The 22,826-nt window shown below is 45.6% G+C and overlaps 1 protein-coding gene across 3 annotated transcripts in view; it reads right to left on the bottom strand.

The window, feature by feature from the left end:
* The window catches only part of FES (FES proto-oncogene, tyrosine kinase), a 580,113-nt gene that overhangs the window by 150,089 nt on the left and 407,198 nt on the right, over window positions 1–22,826 (bottom strand). For all 3 annotated transcript variants that reach the window (XM_085644363.1, XM_085644367.1, XM_085644366.1), the window contains exons 9-11: window positions 17,106–17,228; window positions 5,812–5,998; window positions 5,162–5,239 (exon numbers count right to left, since the gene is read on the bottom strand). In XM_085644363.1, the coding sequence (XP_085500489.1) occupies window positions 5,162–5,239; window positions 5,812–5,998; window positions 17,106–17,228 (388 nt within the window). The remainder of the gene's footprint in view (window positions 1–5,161; window positions 5,240–5,811; window positions 5,999–17,105; window positions 17,229–22,826) is intronic.

The raw sequence follows: 22,826 nt of genomic DNA, 5'->3' as shown, positions 1-22,826 counted from the left end.
TACATGTCCTATCTTTTACATACAATGCACCCTGCCCATAGGGCTAGCTAGGGCCTACATTAGGTGTGACTGACATGCAGTAAAAGGGGGGTCACAGACATGGCACACAATTTAGGTGCCACGTCACAGCGGCAGTAACACTGCGTGCACAGGCCCTGCAATGGCAGAGGCCTGAGGTAGGGTTGAAAGGCTACTTGGGTGGGTGGCGCAATCAGTGCTGCAAGCCCACCAGTAGCATTTAATTTACCAGCCCTGGGTATCTGAGATACCACTTTACAAGGGACTAACAGGTAAATTAAATAAGCCAAACAGGTGTAGACCAATCTTACCATATGTAACACAAGGAGCACACGCACTTTACACTGGACAGCAGTGCTAAAGTGACCAGAGTCCTAAAACCACCAACACCATGTCAGGAAAAAGGCTAGGAGAAAGGCAAAAAGTTTAGGGATGACCCTGCAAAATGGGCCAAGTCCAACAAGGGTGATGTTTGTAGGCGGAGGGGTAGGTCATTCCAGGCCTTGGCGGCTAGTTAGGAGAAGGAATGACCTCCACTGTTGATTCGGCTGGTGTGGGGGGGGGTGCGAGGGCCAGGGTGGCAGAGCGTGGGTGTCTGGCAGGTTGGTAGAATCTCAGATGGTGGTTAATGTATGCTGGTCCCTGGTTGTGTAGGGACTTGTAGGAGTCTATCAATCTTGAACTGGCATCTCTTCTGGATGGAGAGCCAATGGACTTTCCTGAGGTGGGAGGTGATGTGAGTCCATTTGGAAAGGTTGGGGATGAGATGGGCTGCTGCCTTCTGTATTGAAGAGTTGGATGTTGATGCTTTTGTAGAGCACGTTTCTATAGTCTTGTCGGCTGGCGGCGAGGACCTGGGTGACAGTCTTTCTGGTTTTGATGGTTATCCATCTGAAGATTTTCCAGAGGGTGTGGAAGCATGAGGAGGCGACTGCATTGACTTGGCACTTCATGGTGCGTTTTCTACCGAGGATGATGCCGAGGTTGTGGGCAAGGTCTGTTGGTGTGGGTCCGAGCTCCTGGGGCCACCAGGAGCAGTCCAACCAGGAGGTGTTGTTCCTGGAGATCAGCACCTCCATCTTGTCGGTGTTGATTTTTAGGCAGTTGGTCCTCAACAAGTCAGTGAGCCTGGTCATGATGTTGTGGAAGGATTTGTTCTGGTGGTGGAAGGGTCTTTAGTGAGCAAGTGGATGAGTTGGGTGTCATCTGCATAGGATATGATGTGGAGTCTATGGCATCTGACGATGTCGCCGACAGATGGTATGTAGGTGTTGAACAGGGTGGGGCTGAGAGATGATCCTTGGGATATGCTGCAGACAATGCTTTTAGATTCTGAGGTAAAGGGTGGTAGATGGATTCTCAGAGTTCGTCCTGTGAGAAAAGATGTGATCCATTTGAGGATGTCCCCCTGGACGCCGATGCGGTTGAGTCTGTTGATGAGGGTGTGTTGTCATACGGTGTCGAATGCCACTGAAAAGTCAAGGAGAATCAGGGTTGTTTCACCTCTGTCGAGTATGGATCCGATGTCGTCGGTGGCAGTTATCAGGGAGGACTCTGTGATGTGGTTAGATGGGAAGCTGGATTGTAAGGCATTAAGCAGGTTGGTTTTTTTCTAGGAGTTCAGTGAACTGGTAATTGATAGCTTTCTCAAGAACGTTGGCGGGCAACGGGAGCAGCAAGATGGGGGCGGTAAGTTTTGAGTTTACTGGAGTCGGTCGTTGGTTTCTTCAGTAGAGGTCTGACCTCGTCGTATTTCCATTTGTTGGGGAAGGCTGCAGTGTTGATGGAGGCATTGAGGATATTGATGAGTTTGGTGCTTATTTCTTTGGTGCCGAGGTTGAAGAAATGGTAGGGACAGTGGTTTGACGGTGCTTTGGAGTGGATGGAGGACCCAATGGCTCCCGTGGTCTGAGTAGTGAGCTGGGTCCAAGTGGTGTTTGGGCGGCTGGTATCTTTTGGAGGGCAGAGGTTGTTGAGGTTGAGATCGGTGGGTTGAGGGCCAAAGTTGTTTGAGATAGTGGCTATTTTGCTATGGAAGTAGTCTGACAAAGTATTGCAGCGTTCTCAGGGGTAAGAGAATTCTCTGATGATTTTGAAGAGTTCCTTAGTGTGGTTGGTGCTTGTTACGTTGTGGTCTGTGATGGAGTCTTCTTTTGTGTCTTTCATGCGTTGGTGGTACTTCATGAGAGCTGATTTGAAGGCATTTCAGTCAGCGGGGTCTTTGGTGGAGCACCATTGCTTTTCCAGTCATTTGCAGTTATGCTTGATGGTTCTGAGCTCTGGAGTGTACTAGCTGGTTTAATTGGAGAGTCTGCTTGGTTTGGTTGTCTTCAAGGGGGAAAATCTGTTGGCCCATTTGGTGATATAGTCTGAAGAAGTTATGGACGGCCTGTTCCAGGTGGTTGCATCATCTGGCTGGTTGGTGTTGAGGGCCTCCGTCCACTGGGTCCAGGTCACTTTGTTCCAGCTGCAGTGGGAGGAGCTCAGGGGCTTGGTGGTTGCGTGAGGAGAGCCTTCAACGGTGGCGTGGACAATGGCATAGTCGGTCCAGGTGAGTTTGGGGACCTGTCTGCATTTGACTCTGTTGCTGGATGTGAAGTTTGGGTCCAGCGTGTGTCCTGTGTTGTATGTGGGGTCGTGGCCAGTTGGGCAAGGCCGATGGTGCTCAATCTTTCCAAGAGGTTGGTGGAGTTGACGTTGTTGTGGTCGTTCAGGTCGAAGTTGAGGTCGCAGAGTATGATGCAGTGTCTGGAGTCGACCGCTAGCTGAGCGATTAATTCAGTAATGTCGTTTGAGTATATAGGTTGTGGTCCCGGGGGTCTGTGGTCAAGGGTGCCTCACAAGGTTGTCTTGGCGTTGGTTTGGAGTTGGAAGTTATGGAGTTCCATGATTGATGTGGTGCAATCATTGGTGGGGGTGCATCAGAAGATTTCCTTGTGGATGATTGCGATGCCTCCTCCGTGTTTGTTGGTGCAGTCTTGCTGTATAATCTTGTAGCCATCGAGCAATGCGGTGGCGATTCGGGGGTTGAGGAGGGAGGTCCAGCCACATCTCGGTAATGAAGATCACGTCGGGGGCGAAGGTGGTGATGGTGTCCCAGATTTATGTGGCGTGTCTGCAGGAGGACAGGACATTGATCAGAATGCAGTGGAGCACTTTTGAGGTGTTCTTGGTCTCTTGGGTGGGCGTGGTGAGGGTTCCTGTATGGGCAGTCGGTCCTGGATTGCAGGTGAAACAACAGCTGCAGCATGTAAAACGTTGTTCTGTGCATCTATGGTTGTTGTTGTGGGTGGTCGGAGGGCCAGGGTGCCTGCCATTGGGTGCAGTATAGGTGTGGACGGGCACAGACAGGCTTGACTTTCGCGTGCTGGCAGCGTAGCCATGCTGCAGCCTCTATTGAGTAAGTCCTTGGGAGGGAGGAATGCTAGACAGGTGGAAAACGGGAGAAGAGAGAAAAAATGCAGGAAAGGCACCCGGCGAGGTGGTGGCAAAACTGTCAAGCAAAAGAAAGGCATGCAAACAGTATGGCTAGAACATAAAACAGTGGCTAGAACATAAAATACAATAGGTAAGACTTAAAAATACAATGGCTAAGACAAAGTGAAGGCTAGCAGGGAACAGTACAAGCGGCTATATTGTAGAATAAAGGCTACGAGGGAATACATGCAAGGCAGACACGCAGGCTAACTAAACAGGAAATGAAAGGCTCTCTAGTCAGGCAAACTCGGGCAGGCACATCAGGGTAATGGCAGTGGAGGATCTGTGTCAAAAGGGTTGGAGCTTAGCGACTCAACAGGATTCAGAAGTAGACCTCAGGAGACTGTTGGGAAAGCTGGATCAGGACCTGCTCAATAGGGTTGTGCTGCGGCCTCCATTAAGTAGGTCCTGGGGAGGGAGGGGTGCTAGGTGGTGGGAAGCAGGAGTCGGGAGGACAGAGAAAAACAGCAGTAAAAGCAGCTGGCGATGCAGCGACAAAACAGTCAAGCAAAACACAGGCAGGCACATAGAAAGGCTAGAACACAAAACACAGTGGCTAGAATATAAAATACAATTGCTGAGACTTAAAAATGCAATGGCTAAGACAACATGAAGGCTATCTGGTTAGCTGGTAACAGTACAAGTGGCAATATTGTAGAATAAAGGCTATTAAGGCATACCATACACGTAAGACATACAGACACGCAAGTTAACTAAACAGGAAATGAGAAAAGTCCAGCCTGAACTGCCAGGATGCTTGTTTCCGGTCCATGGAGGACCTGGCCTAGCAGTTCGGTCTGGACTGTTCCCATGGGGCACAGGGTCAAGACTAAATTGCATATAGTTGTGTCCCAACTGGGGTGGCGTAGTGGGCAAAAGAACGATGGATTTAACCCAGATGTTTTGACTGGGGAAGAATGTTTGCATTGTCAGCATTCCGTCCATCATTTGTTTGCTGTAACACTTTTTGCCCTAAGTGGGATGGGTATGCCCAGACGTGGGTCCCTTGCTCACTGTGCCACTGGATTCAAGCTAGCCTGGCTGAAGAAGGTTGACATACCCTGAAACTAGTCCCAGGATGCTTGTTTCCGGTCCAGGGAGGATCTGGACTGGCAGTTCGGGCTGGACTGTTGCCATTGGGTGCAGGGTCAAGACTAATTTGCATATGGCTGGGTCCAAACTGGAAAGGCATGGTGAGCAAAAAAAAGATGGATTCAGGCCCAGATCTCTGTACTGGGGTGAATGTATGACATTTTTCTGCATTCTGTCCATCAATTGATTTTGCATTTGTCACCCTGAGTGGGACAGGTATGCCTAGACGTGGGTCCCGTGCTCTCCATGCCACTGGAGTCAAGCTATCCTGGCTGATGAGGGCTGAAAGCCCTAAACCGGTCCTAGTATGCTTGTTTCCAGTCCAGGGAGGACCTGGTTTGGCAGTTCTGGCTGGACTGTTCCCATTGGGCGCAGGGTCAAGACTGATTTGCATATGGCTGGGTCCAAACTGGAATGGCATGGTGAGCAAAAAAATGATGGATTCAGGCCCAGATCTCTGTACTGGGGTGAATGTATGACATTGTTCTGCATTCTGTCCATCAATTGTTGTTTTTGCATCATTTAATCTGGAGCACTGAAAAGAAAGAGAACCACAACAAATACTTATACTCACTGAGATTTTCGGTCGAAAGATTCCGGAGATATGATTTTTTATTGTTTCCAAAGTTAAACTTTTTACTCCGTCCCGTTCCTGGCAAGAGAGAAGAATACAGCTGTGAAAACCAAAAGTATTGTTTGTTGCAACAAGTTTACTTTTCTTGGGCATCAGCTGGTGTTTTCTGAGTTCCCTTACCTGCCATTCTGTATTTTACAGGGACTGAATGCTTCGGTGGAGGAGTTACATTATTTGTGTTTCGTTTGTTGTTGATATTGTGGACCTGCTGCACTCTGTGTATGACTATTTGGCATGTACATCGATGATACTACACGACGTACCCATCAGCACATGCACATTTCAGCAGAGTGTGACTCAAATGCCCCATATTAGGCCTAATATCCTAGCGAAATGCAATATACACGACTAACGTGCCTGATTCGAGTTCACTGATCAGGAAAAATATTCAGATTTCTGGAATAAATGTTATGTTCAGAAGACAATGAACCAGTGGAATTTCATAATAGGAACACTAGGGCAGAGTGATGTATATTAGGCAAGAATGCATGACTAGGGGCCTATGCATATTTATGAAATATAATGCATTCTTATACTCTCAATGGTGTTACACAAGTTGGTGGACTACTGCAGAGGTTGGCGAGACTCACAATTGAGCAGATGGACTGCTGGTCGTCCTGGAGCTGAAGGGCTGGCGGGGGCTCCTTGGTGCCCACCTCGGCGATCTTCTTTTGAAGCAAATCTTTCTGAGCCTGGAGCTTGGTTTGTGAGCAGAGAGAGGTGTAGAACTGCTGGAAGGCTTCCTGGAGGATCTGACGCTTACCTAACAGGTACACCCTGCACATAAGGAAAAGAAAGGGGTGGTTATGAAAAGTCTAGACATTTAACTTAATGCAGGGTATTTATGATTTATTATCTCTCTATAGAAGCAGCACTCTTAACAATTAGAATAATACTGACAGCCATGGATTATCATGCATCTTTATTCAACAAGAAAACTCTTACACCACAGAAAGTTTAATGTGATGGATGAACCTTGCCGTTCTCATTTGATGTATGAAGGAGCCGGGTTTCATGTTCTAGACTTACTCTGGAACCCCTGGCTGATGTGTCTTTGCTGTCTGCTTGAAAGTTTGGAGGGGAGAGAAATTATAGTTGACCAATTATGCCTTACAGTTCCATTGAACCATGACTCCGAAGAATCACAGACTCCAATTAAAAGTTTAGTTAGTTTATTACCAAGCCAAGAACAGCTGGACATACAAACACCTTGAAATGAGGGCATAGAAATACATTGGAACTAATACAAAGCAAAATTTACGGCTGAAGTTAAGAAGATGTAGCATACACAGAATAACCAGTTCAAGAATTAGAACATAGTATATAACTGCTCGATGTCAAGAGTCCCCTTCATCTGGCATTTGTAGGTTAAGAGCATTAGTCTGTCCCTACACTATCAGTAAAATTACATCCCTACTTAGCATTTCCCAGGCAAGTACCGAAAAGGTGTAAGAAAGTGAAGCCTTCCTAAGAAGACCATTCACATTGATTGGGTCTGGTAGCATGAAGCTACAGAGCTCGTTTGAAGATGCTCTCGCTCTCATGTCAAGGCAGAAGTTCCCAGACTCTGTCCCTAACCCCAATAGATGAATCGATTTACACCGTCCCATCAGGCTTTGTGACATCACCCTTCCACACAAGACACCTCCTCGTTGGTAACTTTCCATGTGGCAGCGAGGCTCCCAGGCCTTGGCTTGATGACCTTGATTCCCAGGCCCTCTGCAGTTGAATGCATCTTTTCCTCCCTGAGCCTAACTCCTAAAACATAGACATTATTCTAACTAACAAAGATGCATTTCTCCACCTGCAACAGAAACGTGAGAAAGAGCAAGTTCTGCAGACACATGAATTCTACTAGCCAATCTAGCTCGAAAGCAACGGGGAGAAATACACATCAGGCCTACAGAATTCGGCCAACATGAGAACAGCATATCATTTCATTAAACACACATATACATAATCAATATTATTGAGCACATTTAAATAAATGCGTCACATTTCAAATGAATTATAGTTCATTAGTGTTGGAAATGGCCCTTTTTGCAGGGTCATCCCTAAACTTTTTGCCTTCCTCCTGTATTTTGTCTGACCTGTTTGTGTTGGTTTTAGGACTCTGAGCACTTTACCACTGCTGATCAGTGCTAAAGTGCATATGCTCTCCCTTTGTAAATATGACTAGGTGAATTGGTATATCCATGATTGGCTTATTTGGTTTACCTGTTAGTCCCTAGTAGCGTGGCCTGTGTGTGCCCTGGGCTGGTAAACCAAATGCTGCTGGTGGGCCTGCAGCGCTGGTTTGCACCACCCACAGAAGCAGCTTGTAATGTGTACCTCAAACCTGCCACTGCAGAGTCTGTGTGCAGTCCAGAACTGCCATCTTGGCTGTGAAGTGCCCACACTTCCCAGCCCCTGAACCTTCCCTAGGCATCATGTAAGTCACCCCTATGGTAGGGTGCATTGTATGTGTAAGGTAGGACATGCCTTGGTGTGTGTAGCATGTCCTGGTAGTGAATTACATCCAATTTCGTTTTTCACTACTGCAAGTCTACCTGTTCCCCATAGGCCAGAATGAGCAGTTTTGATTACTACATCCTATGATCCTAACCGACCCCAGGAACATGGTAGAAAAACGAATTTAGTATGCCTGAGCTCAGAATATTAAAATATATATTTTAGTGAAATTTATTTTTATATTCTGTGTTTGAAAATACCACTTTTAGAAAGTAGGTATTTTCTTGCCTAAGCCTTCCAGTGTGCTCTGCTTTTATGTGTATTGGCTGTCTGGTTTTGGAGGGACAGGGCAGGCTGAGTCAGACCTGGGTTGAATAGAGAGATCTGTATTGGAGTATGGGGAGGGGTAGCTCCTTGACCAGAATAGGGTTGTGCCTGGCAAGGTGAATGCTGGCTCCACCACCTACTGTGCGTCTGATGGCAGACCCCCTCTTTCTGAAAGGAAGGATGGGGCCTGGTAAACAAAGTGCTCCAGGACTGAACAGAACTGGTTCTGACTGGGTTCAGTGACTTGTAGCTTCTGAGAACAAAGACTTTTGGGGTATAAATATCTGTGCTGAAACCCCTACAATTGGTATTGCTCCTGGACAACAAGACGAACCTCTGTCCATGTAGCTGAAGGAATCTGCAGGAGGTGACTATCCTTGTGCTTATGTGCTGTTTCTTGGATAGGCCTGCAGTGGTTACAATTGGACTTGGAAGAAGAGGGAAAAGGACTTTGAGAGAACTTGTATTAATCTTGCTACAGCAATCACCCAAGGGCTAGGAGAGAGCTAGCCTCCTCTTGAAGTCTCAGGCACATCAGACTTCACCACCAGCCTCCTGATTCCTCCCAGCGAGGATTTCTATCTGCAGGTGAGGCTCCTGTGAGTTCCAGGGCCTCTAGTTCTACTACAGAGAAGAGCTTGCTGAAATCGTCGCTAACGCACGTTTGCGAGCCGCCGCAGCTGAAAGCGCACCGGAAATTCATCACGCTGCTCGCAACCAAAGATCATCCCATTGCATGTTTGCGGGCTGCCAAGTGCTCGCTAACCCCACAGATCATTGCATCGAGATCATCGCATCTCGACATAGCAGCGCGGACGCCGGGCGTCCGTCATTTTCATCGCATTGCATCAGGATAATCGCTCCCTCGCGAAGCGTCATTTCTTCGCATCGCAACCCGATCACACACGCAACAGGATCATCGCATCATCTCCTCCCTCGTGGTATGGAGTCACCGCATCAACGGCCTAGCGTGCAGAAGTTTGTCGCCTTGTCCTCGCACGCATCAGCAGATCGGCGCATCGTCTCCTCCCTCGCGGCAAGTATTCATCGCATCGCCGGCCTCGCGTGCCCAAAATCATCGCTACAGCTTCTTTGCGACGTTTTTGTGGTTTTGCTACGAAATCCAGGTACTTTGTAAGTAAAAGGGTCGCAGAGACCACTTCTTTGAACTGAACTTCTCTTTGCACACTTTGAACTATTTTTGCAGCATTTCAAGAGTAATCCTATTTCACAGTATTGTGGCTTTTATCGTTATTGGTCTTGTGTTAAGTCTATATATAAAGATACATAATTTTTATAGCTATATGTGTGGTTCCCTTTGTAGTGTTCTTCACTGTGTTACTGTGTATGGTCATAAATGCTTCACACACTGCCTCCGAGATAAGCCTAGCTGCTCGTGCTATGTTACCACAGGTTTGAGCAGGGCTTATCAAAGGTTGTGGCCCTCTTAATCTGATTTAGGAAGAAGGGTCCCTAATTGGACAGTGGCCAGCCATTGCCAACTAGAGACCCCCATTTCTTACAATTAGTCACATGTAAAATTCTTTACGTTTAGGCTTTCATCGAATAATACGTGATTGCAATATTAATTTCTCAATGTTATATACGAAAATATGCCTATCACTTCAATTTACACGTTATTATAGTACATGATCTAATGGCACAAATGCTAACACGATAAAAGATGATATGCAGGTGCGGACTATCCATGATTACGATGCACCCTTACAAACGAAAGCGCAATTTGAGCTCTATCATGTACAAAAAGCACAAGAGTTACATAGAGCAGTACTCTTCCTGATCGAATGAATTAATTTATAAAATAAGCACAGCCTCCTATTTTATTTTTAATAAAGCATTTTATTACCATTTAGAACATGGATCAGAAACAAAATACAATGGTTTACACTCAGGCTGCCAATGCCATTTGACACAAGCCAGTTCTCTAAAGCACATTTCACCCACAACCATGGACCGCCTCCCACTTTAATACATTATTAAACCGTTTCAAAGTCTGGATGAAGTGACCATTGTTTGCATAACAGGTGTTGTAAATTGATAATTAATTGGGAATATAGCTCTTCTGATAACATATTTTAACATTTAACAAGTCCAGTTTTGGAAATGCTTCGATCACTAGTCTGACTGGTAGTACAAAAGAGTGCCCTCCGAATCCATGCATCAACAAAGTGACGCCCCAAAGTGACACAGCGCTGGTCATGGCTCACTGTGGCCAAAGGGTGAAGTAAAGCGCTAAAGGACCCTGCTTTCTACTGCTACTTCAAATCTGAGTTTAAAAAAAAATTCACAAGAAGGCCATAGGCAGTGTGCCCGTTATTTGTATATGGTAAAATAGAAAAAGACCCTCTTCTCTCAGGCTATGATTGTGTAATGCACGCTGTGTGCCCACTAAACAATTCCAGTGTCCTGCACCTGGGTAGGCGTAGGCAAAAAATAAGGGCCTAATTTTTGACGACTTGTGGTAAAGTAAAAGTCTTTAAATCCACCGTCACGCATGTTGAAATCTCCCATTCACTGTAACTTGGCAGCGTATAGGTAGTATTTACTTTTGCTGAAGCAAATTCATGTGGTACTTGTTTTGTTAGCAACCTCTCAGAAAAAAAGTGATGTTGCAAGGAATCGAGGATTAGAAAAGCACGGCCCAGTTTTGTCATTTTGAGGGTAATGAGAAGAAATAAGTTCTTGCCCCAACAGGTGGACATTAATTAGAAACTAGCCGTGCCTCGTAAACCAGGAAATGACCTTCCACTAGAGGCATAACATACGTTAATTTGAAATGAATGATAATTGGAATTTGCATGGTATATTGTTGTAAGTTTACATATTCAAAATGGGCGAGTTGTGCTGTTTCGGATGACAAGGAATATTAGAAGTTGGGAATAGTCGCTATGGTCCAGTTTTTCCAATTTTTTTTCAAATAAAGAGATTTTATAGCGTGACGCATGTTAGGCGGGCCGCAATAATATAATTCAGTATATTCACAATCGAAAAACACTCAGCCCTTCATAGTGAATTCCTGGCCTTTTGCGATCTGTAAAACTGGCAGGGAGAGTAACACCCATAAGGCTTGTTACTCTGCCACCGCAGGCAGTTTCATCACCCATGCAAAGTTTTGAAGGTCAGAATAGAGGCCAATGAGGGTTGCACTTTTATTGCATGTTTCCACCCTCACTGATCCCTGCGTAAATTCCTCCAAGACATTGCTTCCTAAACCTTTTAGAACCACGATCCAATTTTCACAACGAAAAAAACTTTTGCGAGCCACCGAGCATTAGTGGACATGAGGCAGGCGATTTTTTAATGTAACTAAAGCATCGTGTGGTAGTGCAATTCATCTACATCCAGCACATCTTCTATACAGTGTTTCTGGTGAATCTATACTGCCCACAAATAATTTCAGTGTGTATTTATCAAGTGTGTATCAACAAATAAAGTGTCTTGATTCGTTTTGATGCTATTAAAATCTTTGTTTCTATAACACTTCAGAATTACAAAAACTGTGCTTCATTTTTGCTTTCCTAACTGTTGAATGTTTGCAGTTTATTTAAAGGTATTTAAATTGTGATGTGTGTTACAAAAAAATGACATCCTACAGCCATTCCTGTCACAAAATTCAGTTAACCTTTCTTCTCAGACAGCAAAGTGAGAGGAGTTTGTAAACACCAGTGCCCATTTTAAACAAGCATTTTCAATGCAATAGGTCTCGCATTTACAAGAGTTTAAGCTATTGGCATTGTAAATGATAATGTCTTTTAGTTATGTTTTAAAAACAAAAATAAATGTCATTGTCATTTGCAATGTCAATAGCTCAAACCCGCGTAAATGCGAGACCTATTGCATTGCAAATGCTTGTTCTAGCTTGTATTGTTCACACATCTGGACCGCAGAGTCATGTAGCTTTCGAACGAAACAAAATCCTGCCTTGTTTATTTTGGAACTTGAATTCTTTGCCCTAATAGAAGGGGCGTGATAATTATACTTTGTTTTGGGATACAGAAACGTGCAATCTGTTGAATATCCATCTGAAGTAAACACAAGCCGTCGAAAGAATTACATTATTTATTTAACTTGACACCCCGAGCCACGAGACAAATACACTGCAAGTACTCCGACCCCCCGCCTCACATTCGGGGCACGACGTCGTCGCTCACTGCCTGTCCCTCTCTGAAGAAGATTCTACGACAAGGGGCGAGCCTGTTTTTTCTGTGGTGTTAGCTGCCCAACACAGGCCCTGTACAAGCATAGCTCTGTAATCACGAGACCGACAGGGCCTTAATAGAAGAGCAGATGGACGGGGCACAAGCCAGCGTGTCCTCAGCGGATTGTGTCACGGTATGGATACACAATGTGACCAGAAAACCTTACTGTAACCAGATCACAGGAGTCGCTCTGGGACGTTAGGAAATCAGTTCTATTTAGGGCCTGTTGTGACCGCCTTTATACCAACAACGAAGGGCTGTGAGCATATTTCTGTGCTGTGTATATCCATGCTGTGTCCTCGATCAGCTTCCTCACCCCGAGAAACGGTCCCGCGACGCTGCCAGCCCACTGCCCGCTGGCGGCATAGCCCTGTTCTAAGGACGCCTTGGCCATTTTATGAGCTGTGATGACGTCAGCAGTTAAACTGGACAACAAGGAAGAGGCTGGCTTTAGCACCCTAGAGTTTTGCCCCTCTACTTTCCATGCAAATGAAAAACATGAGCACCTAAAAAGGGGAGGATTTTTCAGTGGCACCTTTCAGTAACTACAGAAGGATGAACAGCAGAGGCAAAAATCTGACCCCTGGGGTCGGACAGAAGGCCAGCGGTGTATTTACACTACGCTTGGAGGATAGCGCCTGACTGGGAGGGAGGGACGATAGGGCAGCTGGAAGGCTTGTTTACCTTCTTCGTTTCCCTTCTCCCCCGGGGGACTCAGCTTGGCATCTGTAGTGTAACGCCGCAAGTAAAAGATCCAGTCTGGGTGGGCGGGGCCAAAAGAAGACAGGGCGGTAACAAGGAGGGACTAAGAAGCCTCAACGTACTAACCTGTCCATGGGTTATTATTAGGCAATCGGTGGACAGTCGGCGCTTCCTTCGCCACAAATCAACACAACACAAAGATACACAGCAACATGAGAGCAGCAGAGCAAGAGTTGAACACGCAGCGTATTGCCCGGAATGTACTAACCTCTCCGTGGCTCCCTGTCACACTGGCGAGTACTGGCGTATATCACTCACTCTTACTGCCTCTGTGTCTCTCTCGCTCTGTCTCCCCGTGAGCCTCTACCTCCCTCTTTGTCTCATGGCTTGCCCAATTCTAGTTAACATGCAGCGTATTGCCCCGAACGTACTAACTTGTCTGTGCCGTATTATTAAACTGTCGGTGGACAGTCGGCGCTTCCTTCGCCACAAATCAACACAACACAAACATGCACAGAGACGTGAAAGCAGAAAAGCAAAAATTGAACACGCAGCATATTGCCCCGAACGTACTAACCTCTCCCGTGAAAGCAGAAGAGCAACAATTGAATACGCAGCGTAACGCTTGTCCAGCCCAACAGCAGACCCCATGTTGAGGGTCCTTAAGGCAAAATTAATCCCGGCCATTAACTACAGCCATTTGGCATTTCCGGGAGCCTTAGACAGACTTATAACAGCAGCTCAGCTCAAAGCCCACAAGTTTGTGCTGCAAGTACCCAGTTTGGAACTAGGGCTCTGCAGGCCTGACCTGGCCCTCCAGGGGAACCTAATTAAGTATTATATTAGAGTCCTTAAAGCTTCGTACAACTCTCTCAAACAGCATTTGGTAGCAATATTCAGAGAAGAGGACTCCCCCCGGCATATCAAGCTGGACAAAGCAATAGGGACCCTAAACATCGAATGCAATAGTCTGTCTCTACCAGATATCCCGCATCCCGCATAAGGCCTGGTCAAATATTATCAAACGGCAAGTCCGCTCTATTTCGCATGAAAAGGTTCTAACTGCACTTCGCCACAACACCCTCACAATGCATTGGACGAATCTTATACCATGGGGAAAGCTCAACAATACCTATGGAAAGCACTAGGGGCCCAGGCTAGCAGGAAAATCCTTTTTATGAGGCTAACGGCCCTTAGAACTGCGGACTTTAATCCAGCATGTGGGCAAGCAGACGGAGCAGTTTCTTGTTGTCTTTGCAACTACCAAAGGGAATCCTGGCTCCACCTATTATGTTGCTGCCCCAAATTGACCAGCGAACGACAAAGGCTGCTTCGCCCCATTCTAAGAGACCTCGGCATCAGAACGTGCAAGGAGGCATCAGATTGGTGCCTTTCGGAAACAAAAACCCACTACCTCGCAAGAGCAGCAACATTTATTCACCAGATCAGACAGGCCTTAGACGCACGTGTATAAATGGCTTGCCACAAGCTCTCGAATTTCAGAGACTGGTTAATGGGCCAATAAGGTGCTGGCATAACATCAATGGGCAAAAAGAGTTAGCCCGCCACTCCACGTGTTTGTGATTTGAACATTGTCGCAACATGAATTAAACCCCCGGATCAAAGGCAAAATAGACTTTGCAACACAAGATTGACTATCAGAAACTGGGATTTAAAGCTGAAGGGATGGCTGGGGACGGGGGTGGCATGGGTGGGTGGGCATTGGTATGTGGGTATCTATTTTAGCTTTTTACTGTAATGATTTTAAATAATCGAACGGTCAACAATAATCAATCAATCAATCAATCAATCAACACGCAGCGTATTGCCCCGAACGTACTAACCTCTCCGTGGCTTATTATTAGACAATCGGAGGACATTCGGCGCTTCCTTCGCCACGCATCAACACAACACAAACACGTGAAATCTCTCACTGCCTCTCTCGCTCTGTCTCCCCTTGAGCCTCTACCTCCCTCTTTGTCTCATGGCTTGCCCCATTCTAGTTAACACGCAGCGCATTTCCCCGAACGTATCAACTTGTCTGTGGCTTATTATTAAACAATCGGTGGACAGTTGGCGCTTCCTTCACCACAAATTAACACAACACAAACATGCACAGCGACGTGAAAGCAGAAAAGCAAAAATTGAACATGCAGTGTATTACCCTGAACGTACTAACCTCTCCGTGGCTTATTATTAGACAATCGGAGGACATTCGGCGCTTCCTTGGCCACGCATCAACACAACACGAACACGTGAAAGCAGCTTCACTTAAATGAAAAATTGGCTTCACCCAATAATAATAATAAAGAAAACAGTGTAATGCCGCAAAAATGTATGCTATGTATAGACGTGAAAGCAGATTCACTTTAATGAAAAAAGTGCCTACACCAACTAATAAAGTCAATAGTGTACCGCCGCAAGTACACCGTGCAGTCCGGATGGGCAGGGCTAAAATTAGACAGGGCGGTAACAAGGAGGAACTAAGAGGCCGTCTGTACAATCCAAAACCAGCGTTTAGCATGGATGATGACGTAATACAGGGGCGGGGCTTAAACACCACTTCTGAAATCTTACCGATTACAATAAGCCTCACAGAGCGAGGAGCGCATGCGCGCTCCAGCACTAGGTCTGCGAGACCTAAAAATAACCAGCAACTTGACAGAAGGCATAGCCAGACATAGATCTCTGTCTTCGAAGGGAAGCTATGTGACCAGATAGATACAGAATTTAAAGGAATCTTATTTATTGCTTGGACTTTCGCAACCCACCAAAAAGGGTCTGGCGACCCATCAACGAGTCCTGACACACAGTTTGGGAAACACTGCTTAAGGCAATACTTGGAGGGATATATCGCGGCACAATGGAGTTAACCTGGTTGCACCCGACTTTGTAATTCATGCTTCTCTAGTCTGTTCTGTAATCAGTTTCATTATGATGACTGTTTTCAAATCTGACACAGGTCTCTTATTCAGACACATAATCCACCTCATTGAAATTTGTGAAACCAAATAGTTCTTTATTTTATGTTGCAGTGCATTTAAAACTATATTCTCCCTGGAAGAGATATGTTGGTGGTTCAGTGGAACTCAGGATTCCATCTCTTTTCCTCAAAGTTTGAGGAACGGGTCCCGTGGGAAAGCCGTTGACACAAACAGTAGGAGTACTGATGGTGGGCTCACAAAAGTAAGTGAATGAAGGAAGAAGCATTTTAAGAGTGGCAATCTAAGGAGGGCGTAACTGAGTTCGACTGAATGGTGTAGGAGGGCAGGCTTGTGATATGTTCTTATGAAATTAGTTTTGTCAGGTGAGCAGTTGGAGGTTTATGTAGTTGTCTCTCCCTCCACCCTGTTTCCCAAGAAGTTTTTCATCTTGCAAACAAAATACCCATTTTCAGAGTCTTTCACATGCGTGTCCAGGCACTTCAGAGAAAACATGCTGTGTGCACTTGATGCTTTAGACCACAATTTTTTAATATGTATATTAATTCAACGAAGCAAAATATTTCTAGTTCAATAAGCTGAGCTGCACATAGGTGAGCTACTCAGAGGTAGCTGGAGAGCTACAGTAGCTCACGAGCTACTGGTAGGTGACCCCTACTTTAGACATTGCTTAGGGCACCAATGGCTGCCCAGAATTCTCATGCAACAGATCATCACACTCATCATTGCATCGCAACACATCACTCAGCTAGCAAGGCACACACAAATTCAGGATACTAATTCATCTTTTCTAGTGTGTACTGAAAGTGTTTCGCATTCAAAAGTGCATTGTCTACATTGCATATTACTTGATGTTTAGACCAACAGTTCTCTTCCTCAATTTGGCATCAGTGGAAGTACAAGTTGGATGGTAATTCTACTGAGAAAAGGGATGGTGCATGTAAACTTGATCAAACATGCTCCAGGCATCACCAAATGGTATGACGACATTTACTTACATGTAAGTGAGCTTATATAGAGCTTTAGTGAGCACTTTGAATACATCCAGATGTGAATCCTCTAAATAATACTGAGGTTCCCTTCCCTCTTTGTCTTGGGAAATACCACTTTCTTCCAGTCTGACTACAAGATGTTTCGGTAGAACAGGCAGTCATACCTACATGGAGATGCCTTTTGGCAAACCTACATTTAACCCTAAGCCTGTTCATAGTCAAAGTGCTCTATCACACTCCGCCATCTCACCGTTGTCCATGATCCAAGGTTCGCTCTTCAATCAGAAGGTCCTTCTGCAGCTGAGATACCCTCTCCTGTCTCTCTCGGACCATTTCTGAAACCGTGGCCAGCTCCTCTTCCACTGATGTGAGGCTGCAACAGATGGAAGTAGAACCTGTGAGATATAGGACTGGACAACGGGTCAAATGCATACGACCTGCTGCTGTAAAGATAAATGGCACCTCTTTATAAAACAAATAAATGATCTCAGTTGCACTTCCTGTGACAATGGTAGGTTATAGATATATTTGTAGCACCAGAACATGAACACATTCAAAACACCATCAATGTGGTGTTCGAATGGAGGATCAAACACTATCTATCCTGTATTTACCCTGTTATGGATTCTAGTGTGACAAATTTCCATTGTGAGTTGAAGAGTAATATCGCTGGCTGTTTTTGAGAGAAGTGTTCCACACGTGCTGTTTTTCTAAACCCTTGCAGCCACCAGAGAACATGTATTGTGACTACTAGAGAGATAAGTCATTTGTGCTGCTAGTGACACAATGAAGACACTCATGGAAACACATTTGTCTTTACTGGGAATTCCCACAAGGCCAAGGAAAAGTTCAAAAGATTTAATGGGGCCAGTCACAGCCCTAGAAGAGGAAACGAGATACATATAGGTTGTGGCTGGCCACCATTCCAAATGGGTGCAAACAAAAGATGCTAGAGAAGGGACAATGAAGGCAAGGATCACATTGTTGGAGGAGGTGTTTAAGGATCAAGGCCTGCATTCCATGGTGCCTTGGAACAGACACTAGGGTGCAATCAGTCTTAGAGGAGACGTGTAATTGTTTTGGAAAGGTTGGCATTTAACCACAAGGGGTGGATGTGATAGAGACTGCAAGATAATGACTTGGTGTAGCGAGCAAATATGATAGTGATGGAGAGTTTACTGTCGTTAATGGTGAGTAGATTAAATTGGAGTTGAGTTTTATAGGAACGGATGTTGGTATATCAAGCTACAAATGATAGAGTAACGGAGATACCCGATGTATATCCTTGAAGGCGAGACAGTCTGGAACGAGGTTGAAGCTCTGGACCAGACAAGGTGGATAGAAAGGTGACTATGCAGATGGAGAAGGTGAGCAAGGGGAGATCTAAGGAAAGTTATGACAAGGATAAAGAGTTAGCTGATTATCTAAAAGGAGAACAGTGTGTTTGTGAGAAGGTGTTTGTTAAAAGAGAATGGCTTGATTGTGTTGCCACTGCTCACGGTTCATGTAATCTATAAAAAAGTACATAAAAACTGCAACAACAAAAAAAGGCTGAAGTCTCTTGTCTGCATTCAGAGATTCAGTGATTAATTCATCTCGAAGGGCCCCCATTAGCACTATTTTCTGGTCAGCGGCACTCTTTCTGTCCACACGTGATCAGGAGTTCCTGCTGATCCATTAAATGCGCTGAAAACAAATCTGAGATTAGGCGTCAGTGCCATTCTCCGCAGGCCCTTACAGGACCGTTTTCTGTAGCCTGCCAAACCAAAAGCACTTCTTTGCAAAGCATGTGGGTAGCATGTGACACATCTTCATGGGTGTGACATCCACGGGATTACCGGTGTCCTGGGCAGTACGAAAATGGTGCACGTGCGCTGCCTTTCTCAATAAAGCCGGCTTTAGCGCTGGTGGTACCCAGTGCGACAATCATTTTTGGCGCCCACAACCCCCCTCCACCTCATCACCTCCCCCTTCGGAACACCTCGTCGGATTTCCTCGCTACCACCGGGCAAAAGTGACCCTCTTCTCTCCACAGCCCCTCTCTCACATACATTTAATTTCTTTCATGCACTGATGATGGCTGGCGGTACTAATAACAATGTATATCTACACAAAGGAACCCAATTTTTAGCAACATTAGGAATAGATAATGAAAGACTGGGGGGGGGGAAAGAACATCCCAACCTACTATATGCAGATTGCATGCAGCTCTTTGATGACAGTTCATAACAGTCACTGTTCTACATTAGGGGTGTGTCTTATGACCTGCGGTAACAGAGGGGTCCCTGTGAAAAAAGCAGTAACCCACTTAAAATCTAGATCTGTGACTTGTATGGTATGTGTGCTTTGCTGCTGGCATATTAACCCTCTGTGCTGCTTTATGACAAAACTCTAATCTTTCTCTCTCACAGGAACATTAATTACAATATTTATCTCAACATTTTTAGTGACACCTGAAAGATGGAGGCACAAAGAACCATGAACTTCGTCTCACCTCAAGCATGCAGACCACCTCAACTGGAATCACAGGACCTCTGCAACTCCCTTGCGACCCATTTCCAGGAAAAAATCAACTTGATCTATGCTAATTTCCCTCCCACACCAACTCAGTCCGAAACCTCCGGTAGGAGATCTACAGAAAATGATCAGCAGCCTTCTGACAACCTTACTCAATTTCAACCTCTCTCTACAACGGAAGTTACTAAATGAATATCTTCAGCTAAATCAGGCTCTCCTAGCGATTTGTGCCCCCTCAGAATTATGGCCTTACTAGCCCCATGTTGCGCCTCGGAAATTCAAGAGATTTTCAACTGTTCCATTAGTTCGGGTATTATTCCCCCAGCCTGGAAGGAAGCTTTTGTTCGCCCCATTTTGAAGAAACCGGCTGCAGACCCTCTTACATTGGGTAACTATCGCCTATATCTCTACTACCCTTAATGGGCAAACTTCTTGAATCGGCCATTAACAAACTGTTGAGTCTCCACCTAGAATCTAACAATCGTCTAGACCCGTCACAGTCAGGATTCCGGCCAGGATTTAGTACTGAAACCGCGATCCTGGCAGTGACGGACTCACTGAGGCTAGAAATGGATGCCGGAAGATCAGCTATTTTGGTCCTCCTGGATTTGTCTGCAGCATTTGACACCATCTCACATGCCAAGCTATTGGAGAGACTGCATTCTTGCGGTATCCGAGATCAGGCTTTAAAATGGATACAGAATTTCCTGTCGGACAGAAGCCAGACAATTAGGTTGGGACCTTACCACTCAGACAAGTACTGGGTGGACAAAGGGGTCCCCCAGGGTTCTTGCCTTAGCCCTACTTTGTTTAATTTGTACATGGCCCCGTTAGCAAAGATTGCAGATTCATCTGGTTTTGAGATAATCTCTTACGCAGATGATACTCAGCTCATTTTTAAAATCAACCCTGAAGCAAAATTCGAGCATCTTCGTTTTGCAGCAGGAATGTGCAACATCGCGAATTGGATGACTGAGAATTATCTTCAATTAAATCCCTGCAAAACAGAAATTATGCTAATTGGGAAAGCCTCTCTGTACTGGTCCCAGGGCTGCTGGCCCGACGATCTGGCTACCCCCCGTTACCAAAAAAACGGTAAAAAACCTGGGCTTTAAACTTGATCTAGCCCTATCCATGAAGTATCATATAGCAGCAACGTCCAGCTCTTGCTTCTATAGCCTACGGCTCCTACGAAAAATCCTTCCCTATTTACCTACCACGCACCGAAAACTCTGGTCCAGGCCATGGTGATCTCTCGCCTCGACTATGGTAACGCGTTACTGGCAGATGTGGGCCCAACACTGCTTAGGAAACTGCAGGTCATTCAAAACACGGCCGCACGAATGATATTAAACCGCCCTCCGGGCTCATCGTCAGCCCCTCTACTGTCTGACCTTCACTGGCTCCCAATAGGGAAACGAGCATATTTCAAGACCTTCTGTCTTACTTACAAGGCCTTAAACGGGAAAGGACCTCAATATTTATCACGCAGACTTACTAAACAAATTTCAGTTCTTGACCTTAGGTCAAATACTCTAGGGCTCTTGAAGATCCCACGAATCCGCCTTGCCCGCTCGGGGGGGAGATCCTTCTCATATCTCGCCCCCCGCTACTGGAATATGCTCCCCTTTTCCATACGCTCCTGCCCTTCCCTCATCACGTTCAGGAAAAAATTGAAAACCTTTCTCTTCTGATCCTCTGTGAGTTGTTTTCATCCCCCTCCCCCCCCCCACCGTCTCCTCTTTCTCTTTCTTTTTCGTTTCTCATCTTTTTCCTTAGTTTTCTATCAGGTATAGCGCCGAGATGCCCCAGGGTGATTCGCGCGCTCTAGAAATAACCGTAACATAACATAACATAACATGCAGCAGGTGCTTTCAAATAGTAAGTTATTGCTAAATTTAGCCCTTCCCCTCCGAGGTTAGCGCACCCTCCCCAGATCAGCGCCCAGTGCAGCTGCACCGGTAGCAGAACCCTAAAGCAGGCCCTGATAGGCGATTCTCCTTCTGCGGGGAAAGATGGGTCCCCTGTGGAGCTTTAGAGCTGCCTTCAAGTGGAGCTCGTCATACCCGTCCCATTCAGTGAGACCCTGCAGCGAGGCCGGTCTGCGTCTGCACACCTGCGCAGCCCACCCTCGAGGCCGGCTTGCCTGATCATACTGACGCTGACCCACTCTCTAATGGCGCGCACATTGCGCGCTGATCCAGCCTGCCGATCGTGATGAGCTGGCTGCACCAAGGACATAACCACAATCTAAAGCGACAACCACATGCAAGTGAGAAAAGACATCATTAAGCTTATTTGAGCAGTAAGTGAAACTGAATAGTGCCCGTGCTCCCCTTTCATTTTATTTTGCTTTAAATAAAATAAATTTGCAGTATTGATTTTCGTGATAGTACTTCATGTAAATAAATTCTGTAAGATGATTGCATAGGAAGTGAGGTAGAAACACAGGTGTCACAGACTGTAGGGTACCATTATTCTCGGCTCTTGCACGACTGTGCTCGACTTTTAAGCAGCCCTCAATGTGCCTAAGTGAGTACTTGTGGTGGGGTGTATTAGATGGCGGTATTCTCTTTGCCGGTTTCTCTGATCCCTGCACAGCAGCCTGGGTTATGTGGAGGGAGCATTCTGTTCAAGGTATCTGTAACCGGATTCCATGAAAACACGCTCATCCTGTGGGACTCTTGCCTGAAGCTGTATTAACAGAAACATTTGTACTGTGTGTTGTGTTGCCAGCACTGAACCATAAACAGGCTGTTTTGCTTCAGTGCTGAATGCACACTCTTTGGGAAAGGAGCCTCTCTGACAGTGCTTCCAACACTATCAAAGCAGCTCTTGGAAGTGTAGTGCACCATTATTGCAGGCTGGTCCTGATGCAAAAGTATACACAGTAAAAAGGTTTCAGTTCCATTTGGCAGAGATGAGCGTGTAAAGTTTTACAACGCAGACTGTATTTTTCAGATGATATTTACGATAACACACAGCTTTGCTGGCAGAAATGCTGCTTCAGATTTTTACTGTGAGCACAAGGGAGCTGTGAATCCTGTCAGATGGCCTCACTACTGAGACATCACGTCCCTGCAGATCCTAAAGCCACATAAATAATAAGATGACTACTGGATGGAAACATGTGAAGGGTAGATTGTTACTAGAGGTTTATTTTAAGCAGTGGGAGTGATACAGGCAACCATAGGTGCTTTTGCCGTTACTTACATGACAGGCGACAGGGAGAGATGTTAATGGGAAAGTGAATTGAATATCTTAAGAAATAGGTTAGAAAAGATACGCTCAATGTGAGGTACAAGACTGGGAAGGTATGAAAAATGCTAATTATTTGACAACATAAAATGACCATGCAAATTATTCACGTGTAGAGAAGCGAAGAGCTATTGTGATGTTCAGTGCTTTAAATAGCATTATAGAAATACAGGTACTCATTATTTAGAGTACCTGC

The sequence above is a fragment of the Triturus cristatus genome, chromosome 3_1 (genome assembly GCF_964204655.1).
Source record: "Triturus cristatus chromosome 3_1, aTriCri1.1, whole genome shotgun sequence".
Lineage (NCBI taxonomy): Eukaryota > Metazoa > Chordata > Amphibia > Caudata > Salamandridae > Triturus > Triturus cristatus.
Note: the sequence above shows the minus strand (reverse complement) of the source record. Positions and strands in the feature narration are given on the sequence as shown.